The following is a 19518-nucleotide window of genomic DNA, read 5'->3' as shown; positions in this document are numbered from 1 at the left end:
CCGGCTTTTCGCTCTAAATCAGAATAGAATTATCTAGCCGTCCAAATCTGCGTAAAACACACCGATATTGACAATATCAATCAGCTTTTACGTTATCGGTATTCAACTCATCCCATTCTTCCGTCCACGAATCTTCTATGCCTGTCCGTGCCTCGTCGACTAGGGATATCTACCAGGGATATCCCTGCTCGTCGACAGGCACGTCTTCGTTACGCCAAGCCTCCAGATTATCACCATTGTCATTGGTGGCCATTGCGAGCTTAGAATTTCTCTCAATATGATTGTTTGTAGTAGTATCAGTCATATAGTCATTTAGCCAAGCTTTCAAGTGCCAGTCTGATGATTTTGTAGCAGCAATTGCACTGCTGGGTTTCGTCACTTCGTCAAATTCCAAGGAGGGGGGCCTTGGGCGCCGTACGGGGTATGGTTGGAATTAGAGTTTGGTAGGCCGTTATAGTTTTAACGAAATAACAATATAAATAAACGGGTTAGGGTTTGAGTTAGGATATAGTGTATAGTTAAAAAAAATTGAAACAATAACATATTATCTATGTATCAAAGCGAACGCCGAGATTTAAGGAATTAAATCAGATGTGGTATAGGAAGTAGTAACATGATCCAATTTGATAAACAAATCCATAAAGCTAAAAAGTAATAAATCGAAATATTCTCATACCAAACACCAAACACCTGCGACCAGTAGAGAAAAAATGTCTTTTTTTCCGTGAAGAAGTGTCACTACTAGGCGGCTATATTGTCATCATTGACATAATATAGGTACACCTCACATATAAATAATGGTAAATTACATTACATTACGGATCACAAGGGTTCCCTTCCCGTAACACCTTCATTTTATGCTTCCTTTGTTTTGGTCGTAATCTGGGATCAGCCCGACCTAGGCATTGTGAGGAAGACAAGAGATTTAAATGAAAAGGCAGACGTTAGAGTCTAGTATTATCTAATTATTATTGAATCGCGACCAGTGTTTTTCTGGAGGGCGGCGACCTTTTGAGTCAGAACTGATACAGTAACGCGATCACCGATCACTGATATTTGAATTTTATATCCTCGATGTAACCTGCATATAACGGTGTCGCATTGGTGTTTTCACTTCTGTGAATACATACTTTTGACCCATTTCTTCCTAAAACTATGAACTCAGTGTGCACTCTTTTGCCTATAATGGCTGTCGGACGGTTAGCTTTTGTGGCCCACGACCACATTTGAGGTGTGCAGTTATGAGGGATTATATTATTGAGTAATTCTTATTACCGTTTTCAATCTACTCATAATTGCTTGTCGGGCCGGATGAAAACGTCTCGCGGGCCGTATGTTTGCCTCCCTGCCATACAGCAACATAGCCAAAATATCCCCACCGACTTCCATTCAATTTCCCCCTGTGAAGCCGAAAATCGCGCACAATAATACTACACGACCTCCTGCCCTTCTTAGTCGGAAATCGGAATGCATTTATCAATGTGTTTATTGAACAGACATATAACTGATCGAATTTTTGTCACGCGAAGCATAAAATTGGGAATCCTGGTAGATTCAGACAGTTACGGCGTCACTTCTTTTTTGTCCCCGAGTGCTGAGTCCTCCACATAGCTGTCGGATTGGTCTTTCGCTAAAATATCGGACATGTCGCCTTCCTCTAGCATGTCTGAAAAAATTCAAACGCTTGAAATCACCTAATGCATCGCAATTCGGTTATGAAATTACTTTTCATAGTTACTATGCTATGATGCCAGCAGGGCACAAGCCGCAACCAACCAGCAGAGGTGGTCAGTAACGAAGTACTTCTACTTTTTCGAAGTACTCAAGTAGTTTTCCTCTACTTCTGATACTTACTCAAGTAGATTTTTTTTCGATAATCCTACTTCATAATATTTTGTGATCTACTTGCTTACTTTTCTCGCTATTTTCAGTTTGTCAGGTAGAAGTAGTTTAATCCTCCAATAAGAAAGATAGCCTAAGGCAGTAGTTCTCAACCGGGGGTTCGCGAAACCTTTAAATTTGCAGAATGGTTGATGACTTAATGTGGAATTTTTTGGAATTAAAGAAATCATGAGGCAGTTTCGCTTCATAACTCACATAAACAGAACGGCCATAAGCGATGATATATTCTACTGAGCAAACTCCTTATAATTGCCAAATTGCCACAAGTCTACTGATACAGAGTTATTGCTGTTTAGGGACGTTTTGTTGAGGTTTTGGAAAATAGCTTTGATGCTGCTCATCACTATCCTACAGATGGTATTTGCACTGGACAGAATACCGTTGCACGATAATAGAGCTAAATTTATACTAAAGCTTTTGGGGTCCGCGGGGGTCCGTCACGGTCCAAACAGGCTCCGCGAAGACAAAAACGTTGAGCACCACTGGCCTAAGGAATTTCGGGGTTGTTTTCACGGAGCACCAACATTTTATTTTCATAAAAGTCATGTAATACCCAGAATTTTCGTTGCGCTTCGCGCACAGTAGATATGGAGTGACAAATATGTTTTAACGGAATTATCGCTGAATATACCTTGGATACCGGGTTGGGTGGTTCCGTTCACACCGCATCGTCACCTATATCAAATATTTCATCACAGTAAGTATGCCCCCCCCCCCCCCCCATAACGTTTGAAACTACCTTTTCGCAATCTAGCAATTACCTATTATACCTAGCAGTCCACGCAAACCACGGTAAAACTTTCTGGACAATGGATATGAAATATATTTTCCGCTTTTTAGATGTAGTATTTGTATTTTTCTTTCAATTACGAGTATTATACGTCGAGTTCTAATTATAGTTTCAGTTCTTTTGTCTGGAGAACATAGGCTAGCCTACATGTCAAAGTATAAACCAAGTGTAGTAATGCCTTATATTTTCCGAAAATAAAGCTATACACTATATGGCATTTTTACGATCTGCCATATTTTTAATTAACGTATACGAATCGCCGCAAAGTGTTTAAGTCATATCCGACACAACTTCTTCGTATTGCTTGCTCTTCGACTGAACTAGGGGCCTTATAATATGGGGCAGGGCACCATGCAATGATATTCTCCAAATGGGGTGTTCGAGTAAACAAAGAACAAGTATCGCATTTTCATATCAATACTGTCATTTACATGGACGACTGCTTATTCTGTCAAAAATTGACACCTCCTGTTATGCATCAATATGAATCAAGCTCTCTACACCTTCCGTATAGCTCCATTTGCAGCTTTTGACAGTCCATGCGAACGAATTATGATCGTTTGCGCAACTACTTACTTACTTGAGTAGATTTAAAGTCAGTGAATTTTACTTTTATTTCAAGTAGTATTAGGTTGATTATGAAAGAAGCACTTCTATTTGTACTTGAGTAGATTATTTGTCGCTACTTCAACTTCTACTTGAGTAGCTTTCTAGACTACTTTGACCACCTCTGCCAACCAGTGATGAACAGGCGATACGCTCTCACATTCCAACCGCGCCAACATTGATGTGAGGAACGTATCTTTCAGAAACGAAATCCAGGCAATTTGCCCGTATGCATATTGGATATAACCGTTCGCTATACTCAGTGCAGAAAAGGGTGGTAAGTTTGGCTGATTTCAAATACCCTACATGGGCGAGTTACGATATTCCATCTCCTATATTGTCCTGACTTAGACCCAATATCCAATGACCAGGAACGCAGAACGCTGAGTCCAATACTACTTTAATATTAGCGAGACGTACAACTAACAGCAACTAGGCAAATAAGGAATGACTATACCCACGACAGCAGGTGCTATATAAGGCAGCGTAATAATTACATCAACAATGATTACTAACACCACATATATCTAGATAGAATCTTCGATAAAATGTATGTACCAGCAGTCATACACCCTGTCGCTGAAGTACATTGTCAGATTCTCATGGTTTTTGATCGAATAACATTGCTATTATAGTCGAACGAATTGTTCAATACGATCGAGATTTTTGGCAAATCTAAACGTTTACTCATTTCGCTTCGAGGCCTGGGTTGTAGATTTGGTATGAATCGTTTTTGTGGATAACAACCACAAAATCCTGCATCATGTAATATTTGGAGTAATGAATGTTTTGATACGGTTAAAACTAAACTGAAGTGTTTTGAAAGTCGCCTGTGATGAATATTATAATAATTTCGGTTTGGTCACACAATCTCAGCTGATATTTAACCACATGGCCTGCGGGGTCATGGGTTTCGCCCATACAAATATTGTCGCTCATTTCGGCAAGCGTTCAGGATTATGAATATGGCAATGACGCTACAAAAATATTGGTATAGCAGTCAACCTGAAATTCGAAAATAATTATAGGACCATATATATATATATGGTCTTATAATATAGGCTTACCATACGTCCTCTTTTAAGAGGATTTGTCCTCTTTTTTGACTCATTTGAAAGTGTCCTCGGAGGACGCCCTTTTGTCCTCTTTTTTGAGATTTTGTCCTCTTTTTTGAAAATTTAGGTCAGATTAAGAGGAAATTGCGAGTGATATGCCGCAAATTAGCGCAGAAGTGAAGCTCCGGCGGGTATTTCGGAGGGAAAAGCGGTGATTTCAGCTCTGAGCGAAAAGAAGACCTTTTTTTTTTTTTTTTTTAGTCAACCGATCATGAAGTGGGAGAAATTTACCGGTTTTTGAGAATTCTTCTCCAGTTTTGCATGTCTGAAATTTCTGAAAAAGTGTCCTCTTTTTTCATTTCCGAAATATGGTAAGCCTATTATAATATGCCTGCAACAACTTATGGATGAAGTACCATCATACCGAAGTCATTGTTATCGTCCGGAATAGTGTCATAACCGTGTCCGTCACCGTAATCACCTTCATATCCATGTTCATGTCGTCCATGCGCCGCCCATCTCTGCAAAATTACAAATGGGTGATACATACACTTTTTACACTAGCACCCATAATTATGCCATAAGGATGCTGCCCGGTTGGGGAAAATAGAGTTCCGATGGGTGCTTCGATTCTGAATAGAGGTTAGGGCTTTGAGTCGAGTCAATGTATCACTTATTATGAAGTTATTAGAGTATTGAAGATATGGAAAGTTCGGATGTGTACATTATGCACCACCACAAAGAATATATCACCAGTTGTACATCGCGTTATTTAATTCGTTATCTATTCGACCATGCCTAGTGCCTACTCCATCGCACCTTCATCTGCGTTCAGCACGACTTTTCAGAAATGCAATCCTCACTGCCGTGAGTTGCTTTTTACTAGACCGACATGTTTCGTATACTGCGATGCGACAAATCGAGATTTCAAGGCTTCCATAATTCGATACTTTTCGTTGATAAATTAACCCTTATAGTGATAAGGAGAGTATAATTTCAGTACCCGAAAAACATAATCTCTCTCGGTACTCGACTCCAATCATTAGAATGAAGTGTCGATTCAGCTTCGATTAGGCTATACTCAGATCATTATGCCCAGACCTAGTTAAGACGCCATCATTCATCGGTACAATGAGTACACAGCCGTAAACAGTAAAGCTTGCAGCCATATTGAACACTTTGAGCAGAGAGTGACAACACTTTTGCAAAAAGTCGTCAAATTTTATAAGGAAGTACCACTGTGATCGCTATAGTATCGAAAATTCGGGCCGACTGTGATTTCTCAAGAAAAGAAGCGGTTGCTCCGTATGGATACGTTGGCAAACAAAACACACCTGGTATGCATGACTTCCGAATCGTTTGAGAGACTTGAATACTTGGTGCCAACGACTTGTAGATCTCGGCCGCGAGTAACTCGACCGCCGAGAGGAACTCGAACGCCGGGAGGAACTCGAACGCCGGGAGGAACTCGAGCGCCTTCTTCGTCGTGCACCTGAAGCAAGCAGTAGCACAGAAATGACAATCAGTAACACCAACGTCGCGCTTAGTTTCATCCTGCTTCGAACCTTGCGTATATACCTTCGCTGCCGATGACGGGGGTGGTCTTTTATACCGTACGCGGAGGCAGAACCACTTCTCCTTTACGCGCTCATCTATTCACGACGGCATTTGCCCATTCAGTGCCGCACTGCCGCAGTATGCATTTTCATTCGAACAAAAGACACGATGCGATGAAATGATGGAACCCGGTCTGCAAACCTTTTACGCAAAATAATGCAGCCGATAGCCACTATACATTCACGGTATTCAAATCGGCCATATTCGGTCTGTTTCTGTCGCACGACCTGTGTATAAGTGGATATGGTATGATGCATAAATCGCGTTCGGTATTATTCGATTTGTTCTTTAAAAATCCCGATATCAGCGTACCACTTTGTCTTCTCGTCGCTAATTATCCCGACCTAAAGTGTTTATTGATATAACTGCATTCACCATGTGTATACGTGCAGTAAGCATATAACTACATGCACAATGAATGCGCTTGTAATCGGCGTAAAGTGTCTATAAGGGATGCCAACTCTGTCTCAATTCAACATTCTTGTCTATTTGAAGGCTATGGATCTAGCTATGGACTGGTTTAACACAAGACACAATCTTAGTAAGCATCTTACTGCATAGTCAGATTACGGAAATGATATCTCATTGAGAGTGATGGGTATTTTCGTCAAATATAGACTAGCAGTGTAAGGCCATTTCGACTGCGAGGTTTTTGAGAACTGCCATAGAGTCCGTTACGGCATGTGGCACAGGCGACCGCCGAATTCCGACTGGTATGCAAACAATCAGAGACACGATACCGATTGCATAAAATGCTTCCACGTCTGGAGACGCGAGACGTAATTTCAACTAAGTCTCGTGAACTTCGATATCACCATCACCATGTGCGGCTACCAGGCTAATCACGACTCAATTTCGAATGAAAAGTCCCGTTCGTCCCGTACAGGGCATAAGATCTGCACAGCGTTATGACGTGAATGTAGAAGAGAGTCGCAATATCGCTATTTTTATTGCTTTGAGCCTATAAATAATAAATTGTTGCTAATATTGTTACCAAGGTTGTGGAGTCGGATTCGAAGTCGGAGTCGGGGTCATTTTCACTAACTCCGACTCCGACTCCAGCCACCACGGTTTTCATGACTCCGGCTCCGACCAAAATTAGCCAGCTGACTCCGACTCCACCGACTCCGACTCCACAACCTTAATAACAATATTATCAACAATTTATTATTTATAGGCTCAAAACAATAAAAAAATAGCGATATTGCAGCGATTTCTGTGAGTTTGCTTGTAAATGCCTATAGTCGGTGATTGATTTTCTTACCCTGGCAGCACTTATAACTAGGGCAAGTTTTTGCAACTTATGCAACTTTTGACGGCTTCCTACAGCTCGCTAGATAGTAGATACTCAGAATCTATGTACTATGATGTTTTAAGCTGTTCGGGTGGATTTTATAGTGCAACTTTTACAACTTTTCTCTATTTTTCGTACCAATTTTTACTGCAACTTTTATCAAATAATGCGTCAAAATGCAAAGGAGTGATTTAAAATCTTGCTATAAACTATTTCTCGTATGGTTCTATTCCCTCTGATTTTGATAGTAAAGAGTTTTATGATTAGGGTTACCATATACGTCCTCTTTTAAGAGGATTTGTCTTCTTTTTTGACTTTTTTGAAAGTGTCCTCGGAGGACGCCCTTTTGTCCTCTTTTTTGAGATTTTGTCCTCTTTTTTGAAAATTTAGGTCATATTTAGAGCAAAATGCTAATGAGATGCCGTAAATTGAGCTCTGAGCGTAAAGATGACCTTTATTTTCATTATAGTCAACCACCCGGCAATGATGTGGAGGAAGAAACGGTATTTTGGGCTCTCAGCGGGAAAGTTGACCTTTTTTTGTAGTCAACCGATCGTAAGGTGGGAAAAATTCACAGATTTTTGAGAATTCTTCTCATCGCTCTATCAAATATGCCGGACCTGATGTGTGGAACAGTATCCCGCAGGCCATCCGGCAGTCGACGAGCATGTCCACATTCAAGTCGAAATACAAGCAATTACTACTAAATAAATACAGTCCATCCTCAAGATTACCGGACCACGACTGACCTATCGATCTCGCTTCCCATGACATGCCGCCCTATTTCTTGTCGCTTCCTTTTTCTATACTATCTTCTTCACTTTCATTCAGTGTGCATGCCTGCTCTTTACATCGCCTAGGCCAAGGTGGGTGTCCGATTCCATAGACAACTCCTAGTCGCTTCGACATCTTCCTTTCTTTTCATTGTATCGCATTTTTTGTGGTGTATTGAACTGATAAAATTGCTAATAAACCAATGATGATGAAGTCCCAAATTTCTGAAAAAGTGTCCTCTTTTTAGATTTCCAAAATATGGTAAGCCTACAACAATGGCATTGACGGTGGGAAAACCACGAATTACTAATGACAAATTCAAATATCATCGCTTTTACGGGTTGGAATTTCGTCAAATTTGTTTTGCATCGTCTTCGTAGACATTAGACAACCACTACTAGCACAGAGCCACTGGTAGGAATTGAGCCACATTCGGTTTGAAGTGTTTTTAGGCAACCTAACAATTTATTCAGTGAATCACTAGGATCTGGAAACAAGTTGTTTTTGAAAAACTCTGATACACATTTTGAACATTGCAATAAATTAATACATTATAATTATGACTTCTGTTATACTGATACGATGGATTCATGTTGGTTCATGGTATTTAGTTGGTTTTTGTTGAAATTTGACTGACAGGCAGGCGATTGTAGCGTAGCTGCCATCAGTTGTTATTTGCTACTTCAATTGTCATACGGTACCGCCATTCTTCTTGGCTGTTGAGAGGTTGTGGGTTTTCTCGGAAACATAGTACGTGGTGCCCATCGCTCAAAGGGTATGATGAGTTCCCGAGTTGAATTTGATGCCATAGAAGTTGTTGAGTCCGACGGTTCTGAAGACTCACAGTCCCAACTAGTACTGAACGTTCCGGAACCGGTAGTTATCAAGGGATCTGGACACTTAACAGTGTAAGTACTCCATTTCTATCTATGAACGACTCTTATGCAGCAGAAAAAGTTTCCGAATGAGAAATTAGACTCAAAGCGACTACTCAGCAGATGTCAGAGTGTCAAGACGAAACGTTCCGGCACGGCGGTACCATAGTCAATGTTATAGGTTTATAGCTAAATAAGGGAATACCCTTTTGAAGCACGATTTTGCTCTGAAACTATGCATGGTTTTGGCTTTGTTACAAAAATTGGTCTCATTAAACTTGAATGGGCTTATGTCATTTCTGGAACTTTGTTCTTGACCATTTTTAATAGGAACTTTGAGAGGATAGGCTATTTTATAATTTTAGACGGCTAATTCCTATTTAGGATATGCAGACAACATTGCCTTTTGAAAAATATGTTCCGTTATTTTCATGAGAATGTGTTTTTACTAGTAGGCCTAATGCCTTTTCACCATTGGTTCCAAAAGGCAGAATATTCAGAAGTTGATTATGATGGGGAGAGGTGGTCTTGTGGTGGTGATCTAGCGAACATGAGAAAAATCATGGACCTTTCGCAGTAGGCTACTATGTAAAGGAACTTCCGTCAACATGAATCTGAATTATCTAGTTTAATAATCATCAACTCCAGCGCAGATAAATAAAAAGCAGATTGACCTTTGCTTTGGAAATCAACCTGAAAATGGGTAGGCCTTTCATTATATTGATTACTATGACACAGACTGAATCGTTCTTGAGATATTGACCAGTGATTGGTTAAATAAAGGCTGTGACTGGGTTATATGAACTAGACTGGCCATTTCTCCATGCCGTCAAATGAACAATAGTGTGATTAATAGACCGTGCCTTTGTAGCCTTTTATAGCCTACTGACTGTCGCAGTTGCACTTAAATTCATGAAATACCAGTATGATGTTACTTACTTTGAACCTTTAGAGCTGGAACCATATATTTATGGGTCTGAGGCATGACCTGTATTGTATTGAACACCATTTGTGTTGAACATCGTAGCAACATTACACCGATCGAATTGTGATACTGGTCAGACACTTATCCAAGCCTAGGAAAATGTATAATGGCTAATGCACTGGGCATTTTTCTTGATCATACATAAAATTATTCACTTCCACCGTAAGTCTAGCATTAGAATAGATCATTTACAGCCCAGTGAACAATATTAGTGTGTAAATTCAATTGGCACTGCATAGGGCAAAATGAGTCGCAATGAATACAGTGACCTGGAAAGGTTAGTTTTCTATAAACCGACATTATTAACACGTGGTCCTCTTTCTGGAATGTGTCAAGAAGAGTATACCAGCCATCAGATGCTTTCTCCATAGTTGATAGTAAACAGTGATGTAGATTTGAAAAAACTGCAATATTCTTCACTTCACATTTGAGTTCTTTACATTAACTTAATTATACCTCAATGGATATAGGTCAGAAAGGAATAGCCTACCGTAATCTTACAAAGCTATATTAGATGGCAAGACTTTGCGCTAAATTACCATACCGTACCATTGTATGCAACTACCTTGCGGAACTATTCATTAAAAACTAATCTGTCACTGGTTTTCACTAGAAAGTCCATGAATTGTATGAAAAAATATGAAATTGAGTTTGTAAGCGAAGTCGATTTGAGTGGATGCAGCAGTAAGTGACACCGATGAAGGAGTTTTCTACATCTTGATGTGGAACTAGGCTGTGTGGAAAGCCCACGAAATTGGTGATGCCCTCGCGCAATGTTGAAATGAGCAACCAAACATCTTTTTTCGAGTTACAATACAATGCCACTTCCGACTGTCTACAATTAGAAATATTTCGCATCATTTTGAACAAGGCATGGTAATCCAAATGTAATTAGGTCTACATCCTTCCTTATCCCGAGTCTTCATGACGGTGATGCCCTTTACGCCTATTCCAGTAATGCGTCATCAAACTATAGACCATCTGTCATTACCAGGCAAACTGTGCTCAAATAATGCTTTTCTTCTCAGTATTTTTTTTAATCATGCCAAACCATAATGCGTCGAGCAACAAAGGATAGCCTTGGCCTTCATGAACATTAACAAGGTGTGTGAAAATGCAGATATATAGTCACATAAAATGGACAAACACTCTGAAGGGTTGCAGCAGTTCAAGGCTGTTGGTAGTAGGCCACTTGATTGGTAGAATCAAAGTAGTAGCTCTAGAGACAAACTTTCGTTAGTATTATTCAAGTTTGTATTGTACGTGGCTTATTGAGTCAGTTCCGTGATGCATGTTATTTCATCTAACCAGCATCACAGGTGCTGATCTGAGAAAGTTGATGGTTATATTTTGACCGCATCATACAAAATACACACACATAGAAATGATGCCTGAATTTTGAATTCAGGAATTTGGGCAATAATAGTTTTACCATCTGTTATATAATGCATTCTTCAATACTTCTTAGTGAGTGTGTAGTACATGTACCTCTTCATACTTGAAATTCGATACATACATAGGGTCATTAGGCTGCATTTAATTATTTCAAGGTCAATTTCTCTTCACCAATGTTTAGGTAGGAGTGAATGTATTGATATGCGATCTCTAATCTTGGCAGTGTCAACTGTAGCAAATCGCTACAAATAATTGATAGTTATCACAATTTATGGTTAAATATTTCAGCCAAGTCGCAATGTTGATTAAATTATCGCAAAGAAATCTTTCAGTTGCATCATTGCTTCGGTATTGGTTGACAAGTGTTGTTGGAATTGGACAGAAGTTTGATATGATAAGTAGGGCGATTTTTATTGACCTAAAAACACGAAAATTTTGACCTAAAAAATCTAAATTTTGACGTTTTTCTACTTTGACCCTAACGTATGTAAATTAGGTGTTTTCCCACATAATGTTAGAATTGCACTACTTATCTTCATTTCTGGTTGGAACTGTCTGTCCTTACGAAGTAGTTTGGCCTGGAAAAACTTTTTTGACTCAAAAACTGACAAATTTCTACATGAAAAAACTTTATTTTTACGAAATCTGGCCCTATGAAGAATTCCAGTAGTTACATCACGTATTATGGTAGAAATAATTAGAATTTGTTGTAGTACAGCGGAAGATACTTTCATACATTCTTGGGAAGAAGGTGTCTGTCATTGCTAAGTAGCTTGCCAATAATGGCGAAAGAACGTTCAATAGCAGCAGTAGTTGGCTGACAACACTGAAGTTGTGCGTACGCTGCTGGTGACACACTGTGTTGCTTCATTCTGACAATGGTGTCTACATCACAATTTTTCATCATGCGCTTCTTGATATAAGAACTGCGAAAAGCTCATACAGTCTTGCGCCTCAGTTAGGATATTGCGATGAACACCATGTCAACCTATTTGTTTCATTTGAAAGTGTATGCTTCACAATGAGCAGACAATCGGCCGTCTACAAAGTTAAACCTATAACGTAGGCTACAATCCGTAAAATGTCAAATGATAAGTGCAAAATCTACGATACAAACGACATGCTGATTGCAAATTTTGCCTTTGTAAAAAATGTTGACATTATTTTCACCTAACGCTACCATTTCGACAAAATTTTGAATATTTTTGACATGTCAAAAAAATCAATCTAATGATTAGTTTACACACTCTCAAGGTTGCTCGCAATGCCCTGGTGTCTGTGAAATATAATGCCTTGTGAATTGTTGGGTGAGTTAAGCTTATTGATGGCGTCAGGCAAAAGCTGTGAAGAATTTCTTATGCCAAACACTATGTTCGTACACATTTCATGCCATTTTAAGACTGATGAACTACAATTGATTTTAAGACGTGTGATAACTCAGAGTTATCCTCACCATTTGATCCTCCGGATCGATACGTTATATGCAAAAGTATCGAGCGAAGAAAATTTATTAGAATGTTCTTTATTTTCAGGTTTGGTCTGAGCAACAGATTCGACAATGAATTTCCTCAAGCCCTTATTGGACGCGTGAGTGTATATATTTTTACTTAAACCACCCGCCACTTGGTCGTTGTCATTTTTTGGTTTTACCCACTGTGATAAAACGCAGTCAGTGTACTAGTATAAATAGTGTAAGCCGGTCTAATATTAATTAGAAGCAATTTGTGGTAAATTGGCCGGTAACTACCATTTAGAGCAGTGTTTACCAAACTTCTTTTACGCAGCGCCTCCTGGACCGCAAACTAATTAGCGAATCCCCCCTCCCCAAACCCCTCCTACTCCCGAAAAAAAGTTGTTTGGTTCATCGCACAGTCCCTACATTGCTGCGTAGACTTTATTGGCAGTCTGATATACGTCATGTAGGCCTACGCTATGTCAGGGCCACGGTTTTTACAAATTCGAGGACATACACAATCAGTGAAGTGTATAGTACAAGGGTCTCTCTTCCAAATCGTCGCACTCGGTTTTGGCGCGATATGCGCTTAACACTTAGGCTAGCCATTCTCGTTGTACATGCGTTTGCATATGTGCTCTTTACTTGTGCGCAATAAGTGTCATTGAAAAAAATTAGTCTATTCGTTGTCTGATTGATTGCTTGGTTAGGAAATTCCATGTTGCAAAACAATGAACGTAGGCAGAGAGCGTTACCGGTGATTTTCGATTGAATGCACCTAGTACGACCACAAGCGACGTCATCAGATATTCATAAATCATACTTGGGTGATATCATAATTTACGGGTTTTCTCAAACAGTTTCACATATCCCATACCGCCCTCATTTACTCTCAGCCCCCTCTCCCCCATTCTGCCAATTTTTTCCAATGACAATTTGGCTTATTAAGTGATGCAAACTTATCAAAATACTACTTTCTACCTTTCAAAAACCAAAATTATAAAAAGGTAAAGTTGAAATGCTCTAAAAATATCACTAGGCTACTTCAGCAATAGTGCAAATTGGCCATGCCTACTTGAGTACTCAATAAATATAGGAGTAAACTACTTCGTTACTCACCATGACCATCTATGATGTGAAGTAATATCACTTGATGACCTGCGTTGACCTTGCTAAGTCCTATGCTAAGTAGGCCTATTATAAACGTTGAATAATTTACACATATGTAGTATTCGTTTTCCTGTATAGTTGAAGGACCTTTGATGTGTCTCTTCAGATTGCTCCAGAAGAATTCCGCGCAACTGTGAACCGCATCAACACAATTTTAAAAAAGATGGTACCACGCAACTTCAAATGGCTTCTGGTCGGCTGCCTGTGCTGCTGCTGCACGCTGGGCTGCTCGATATGGCCCGTCGTTTACCTAAACAAAAGATCCAAACTCGTGATAAGGAAGGCAATTGAACAGGAAAATCGCCAATTATACCACAAGGTGAAGGGCGTCAGGCTGTATTATTTGTTGTTTTCTCTTTCTGTTATGTGTTACGATATGATAAACCTTCCTAGGAGACTTTATAAGTGGAAAAATTGTCTTGTTTTCTCGAAGAATGTAACTTTTTGTTTCGGTGTGTTTAAGAAGACAACTTGCTATCTTTTTCAGCTCGGTTTGCATTGGAAACTGTCCAAAGAAAGGCATGGGAGCGGTGCAATGTTGCAATATGTAAGCTTGTTTCTATCCATAAGCTAGGTTTTTCGGTAGATCTGAACTACCGGTACTCAATTACTGCGATGAGCTGTAGTTGTGTTGTACTATCAAATTTATGATAAGATTTTTCTATCTCGTTCATATGCATATCACATCTGTATTTTTCCATTGAAGAATACGCAGGGTTGTAACCAAGTCACAAGGTACCGAGCCACAGGTCAATCTCACTTTTATAGTTTTGAGTCAAGTCGAGTCATTTACAATTCACCTCCGAGTCAAGTCTGAGTCCAAGTCAGTGAGTAGAGGGTCGAGTCCAAGTCATTGTATTCTCGGTTCAGTTTTGAGTTCAATCCGGTTCTACCCACTCAATACAAAAATTGACTCGAGTCGAGTCATTTTCGCATTTAAGAAAATGACCCGAGTCAAGTCAAGTCACCAAAAAATCGCGATATGAGTCGAGTCATGCCTCAGTCATTACAACCCCGAGTGTAGGTGATTTCATGTTTTCCGTGCTGGACTGGACTGTTACGCATTCCAGCTGTTAAGTCGTATTGCGCCTCTTTTCATTGCGTTCCCAGTAGCTATTGATGTAGTAGTAGGGTCGATTACAATTTTTGCAGTCAAGTGTAAATATGAACTTTGAATGAAAAATCTGGCCGTATCTGCCGGCCAGAACCAATGTAATGATCACCTGTCATAATATATTCTTCTTGTTCGCCTAAAAGGTGCATATTTCAACTTTTCCTGCTATTCATGCTGTTGTGACGTCATGATAAGGGATACTCGAATATTTAATTTCAAACCATCAGCTATTCGATAGAGATCGTATTTCAATTGACATTGATGTGTTCATATCGCAATTGCCGACTAAATTTGTTCGCATGACCCGATATTCCCAAGTACGGTACGTGTACTGAATCATCACATCTATGGTCTCTCATCGTAAATATTGTGCGCAAGAACGGTGGCATTGTACTAAATGCGTTTTCGAGCGATTATGACGTCACATAATTTGCCTGACCTGCTCAGAATGTGCGCCTATGCGTGACACCATAGAAATAACACTGTGATTTGATGCAGATGTGGAGAATGAGCATTATTTTCCAGGACGATCAATTGTGTCAGATATTCAATCAATGTTATTGATTGGGTGTCATTGCGGTCGATGAAACGGATTTCGGTTACCATAGTATTTACAGCCGTTTGACTGCACTTTGCGATTCATCTTGCGCTTGGCTGGTTATTAATCCAGTAATTTTTGCGCAATCTCGGGATGTTGAATCGTCAGCCTTGATTTTATTGATAATGGCCGACGAGGTTAACCATGCAAACATTTATGCGCGTTTAATCACTCGGGAAGGTTCGATGACGCGTATTGTTAAATGGGAATTGCACTAATAAAATATGAGCAGACAACGCTAAGCGGTGTTGAGCGTGTTGGTAATTAACTGTCCGAACTGTTCGAAAAATTCAAATTTTCTGCCCACCCCGTTAAATTGTTAAGCTAAGCTTTCAGTAGGTACGGTGCACACCAAATTTGGCTCAATTCCAACCTGTACAAGCGAAGTTATTGCAGTAGATGAATTTGGATTCGAATAAAATAGTATTTGCGGTGGCTAACTCTTTCAATATTTATCATAGAATTGTAAATTTTTCAACTGTAACACCTTATCTTCTACTGGTTGTAATTGAGCCGAATTTGGTGTTCATCACCTTTACTGACAGCCTAACAATTTCGTGGGGTAGATAGAAATTGAAATTTTTTTTTTTTTTTATATGATAAAATCAAATTTTTCTGTGATTTCCCTGTGATTCCTTGCTTTGCCATGGAACATAATGGTCTGGTACCGTTATCTGAAATAAGCACGTAAGACCAGTGGGAGTCCAAGTAATTCGATACTGGAACCCTAGTTTATGTATACCAGTAAATTACTACCCAATTGGAAGTAGAAGTGGTGGCCTCAAATGTCGCGACATTGCAAAACTGATTGAAGTACAAGTAGCTAACAGGATTTCTGTAATCCATCCAAACTCTACTTTCCACTGGAGTAGGTGACGTAAGAAGGAGAAACCTAATTGATACTCCATAATAGTAGAAGCACTACGCTACTGACCATGTCTGCTGTGAAAAAAAAGTCCCTGATACTTAGTCCAAGTCGAATTTTCAGACTTGAAATGGTTGAAATGGTTCTTGAAATCCTACCATGAATTGTAACTGGGTAGAATTTAAATCATGACTAAAGCAAGTTTCTGTAACTTTTGCAACTTTTTGTTTACATCTTCCGGCAGCTTCCAAAATACTAATAAGTTAGGTAGTACCGGTATAGTTTTTCAAGCTGTTTATAGGAATGTTATATCGCAACTTTTCTCCTTTTTTTCATGCAACAAACTTTTTTCTGGAAATATTTGGCACTGTATGTAAATAGGTCGCTTGGTTATTTCACTGTCGTTTAAATTTGAGGTCCTTCCTGAATTGAGGTACATTCAGGCAACGCCGCCGAAAACCATATTTTCACTGGGTCAATTTTTTCAGGCTATTGATTTTGTTGAAGTCGCCAACACTGAGTTTTGCCACGGTGCCATGGATATGGATCGATTCGAGTATCTCATACCCTGATAATTTCAAGGAACTTGTCCATAAACGCAACTCTTTACTGCAACTTCTGTGAATAATAAATGAAACTTTTTGCTGCAACTTTTGTGAAAAATAAGTGCAACTTTCCACGGACTTGACTGCAACAAAAACCTGCCCTAAATTACTCATAGTTACGCTTCATATCATCAATCACTCGTTTGATATTGCCATCTAGCAACTGGAGTAATAATCATGAAACTTTGGTGTGTTTTGCAGGTGTTGATGATCGAATTTATTCCTAAGATTCCTGTGTACCGACCCGATTGACGGAGAGCTTATGAAAACGTATATAATGTGTCCAACCTACCTTTTTGTGTGTTACTTCTCGCCACCCTGACCCTACCATTTCTGTAGCGGGGAACTGTAATTTTACTCGTCGAAACACAACTTTCTTCTGTCAGCCGGTCTGATTTCAAGAGCTTTTTCTCGTTTTTGTAACGTCGAAGACGCAGCCGGGTAATTCGTGCGTGTTATCTTTATTTCGTGAAATGAAGTCTGATGTTTTGTCGCTGTGGCGTGAATCTTTATTTATATCCCGTGCCTGCTGATGAATCGTGGCGTCTCGTGCCGACCATTTTTACTTGCGATTTTAACGACGCTTGCTGTAACTCCACCGGTGTCTTCTGTACCTAAACGTTCATTTCTAGGAGATTTGAATGCGTTTTACACTTTTTAGTAAGCTCCAATAAGTCGTATGCAGTGCTGTGCGCGGCCTATTAGCGAGAAGCGTGTTGCCAATTAGCGAGATGCGTCTATGCACATTGCACAATGTAACGCGACGCGATCTCCTGCTGAGAAGATCATTAAATTACGGCATTGATTACCGCACGCTCGGCTATCGTCTCTGGCCTGATTTACCGTGTCTTCCACAAGCCTAAGTTCCGCTGGATTGAAGAATCACACCTGCAATAGGCCATGTGCAGTGTGCGCACTATTCCATCGCTGGCATGTACAATCGCATCTATCTGCATTGGCTTGGTGCTCAAGATATTATCGCTCACTTAAGCGTGATTGATTTCCGCAGATAATTAGTTCGAAAAAAATCGAAACCCCTCATTTTACTTCAAACCCCCCTAAATTTTCGGCTGGCTGCGTGCCTGATCACGTGAATTAGAGCGAGGTATCATGTCGGCATAAATTCCAGTATCAGCTACTCGTCCTTCTAGTACTCCAAACCTTACCAGAAGAATGGTCAAAAGGAATGTAAAGTCGATGAAGTTTCCGGGAAACGACCTGACAACTTTTCGAGTCTCTGCGAAGCGCTGCTTACCATTCAACCCACTTCTGTGGAAGCTGAAAGAGCATTCAATGCACGTGGACTCTTTGTTACAAAATTCCGGTCCCGGCTACAGGATGCCACAATTGATGCGTTGTGCTTTATAAGGAGGACGTTGCCTTAGCAGTGAACATTAAATTTGCGTGGTTTTTCTAGTATTGGCTCGTACTGCGCGTGTTGGTATAGATACTCTACAATAACACTGTGTAATGATTTTGCGATCCGCTTTTCATGCACACCTCATGAAATCGATTGTCTCACTTCCAAATATCCGTTATCCGGATAGTAAAAATTATTGGTATCCGAACTCACCCTAGTGATGCGTGATGTGCATTGTCACTGGCTGGGAGGTTTCTTATCGTTTTAAGCTGCATTGAAGTACATGGGTAGGATCCAGATGAGAAATGACAGCTCTACGTGAATGCAATCCACGAGCGCAGTGGATTGTTGTTCACATGGATTTTTCACTACTATGGTCATTGGTCAGTTACACCTGGCCGCTATTCCTTATAAGGTTTCGTGATCTGTCAACTTCTGTCGGGGCCACTGTCACTACGCGGGACACAACTCGAGGAGGATACTAATACGGAGCGGATCCACAAATTCTCCCGTCCGACTCCGATCTTTTCTCAACTCTCTGGTCCTGGTCGGATTCTTGAAATGACTGTGATCTGATCCTAAAAACTCCGAAAATAGTCATCAACTAGTATCTATTCTAGTGAAATGCAAAACTCGCAGGTTTGTATTGATTATTAAATCTAGCACAGTGCACAAGTATGGTTAGATAGGAACCAATGTTCACTCTAAACCAGGGGTCGCCATTTCAGAATGGGTCGCGGGCCACTTTTCAAAATTCCTAGAGGCCGCGGGCCGCATGACTTATCGAGATTAACATAGCCAACGCAGCTTGACAACCACGTATGATAAGTCTACGTAAGTACAATTCTGTGCTCTATTACATGGGCGATGGACAAAGCCACCACAAAATGAATAATATTTTAGTGAACTAACACAAATGCAACAAAATATCATGCTCATCAATTTCATTATGTTTTCAGCTATGAGCTGCGCACGATACCTGACAACACTCCTAAGCAACTAAAACAGGGGTGGCCAACCATTTTGCTGTTCACGGCCGCATTTTGATTACTCATGTAGC

General features: G+C 40.0%; 2 protein-coding genes across 3 annotated transcripts; one reads left to right on the top strand and one right to left on the bottom strand.

The window, feature by feature from the left end:
• Positions 1 to 1468: 1468 nt before the first annotated feature.
• Positions 1469 to 5952, bottom strand: LOC145457333 (uncharacterized). The gene is made up of 3 exons (XM_080335526.1): positions 5688 to 5952; positions 4778 to 4874; positions 1469 to 1666 (listed from the first exon to the last, which is right to left on the bottom strand). The coding sequence occupies exons 1-3, from the start codon at positions 5904 to 5906 to the stop codon at positions 1563 to 1565; spliced, it is 420 nt and encodes a 139-aa protein (XP_080191652.1). The 5' UTR covers positions 5907 to 5952; the 3' UTR covers positions 1469 to 1562.
• Positions 5953 to 8643: 2691 nt separating this feature from the next.
• On the top strand, positions 8644 to 17696 carry LOC145456735 (cysteine-rich hydrophobic domain-containing protein 2-like). Of its 2 annotated transcripts, none has more exons than XM_080334838.1 (5): positions 8644 to 8946; positions 12826 to 12880; positions 14023 to 14235; positions 14404 to 14463; positions 16982 to 17289. In XM_080334838.1, exons 1-5 carry the CDS (start codon positions 8816 to 8818, stop codon positions 17063 to 17065), a joined length of 543 nt encoding a protein of 180 aa, XP_080190964.1. In that variant the 5' UTR covers positions 8644 to 8815; the 3' UTR covers positions 17066 to 17289. The 2 variants fall into 2 exon arrangements, with proteins under 2 accessions (XP_080190964.1, XP_080190965.1); XM_080334839.1 differs by lacking the exon at positions 16982 to 17289 and adding an exon at positions 17300 to 17696 and having other exon boundaries at positions 8646 to 8946.
• The last annotated feature ends 1822 nt before the right edge of the window (positions 17697 to 19518 follow it).

Source organism: Botryllus schlosseri, chromosome 15 (assembly GCF_051294905.1).
Source record: "Botryllus schlosseri isolate E-star chromosome 15, Bs_hap1, whole genome shotgun sequence".
NCBI lineage: Eukaryota > Metazoa > Chordata > Ascidiacea > Stolidobranchia > Styelidae > Botryllus > Botryllus schlosseri.
This window is presented reverse-complemented; position numbering and strand designations above follow the sequence as displayed.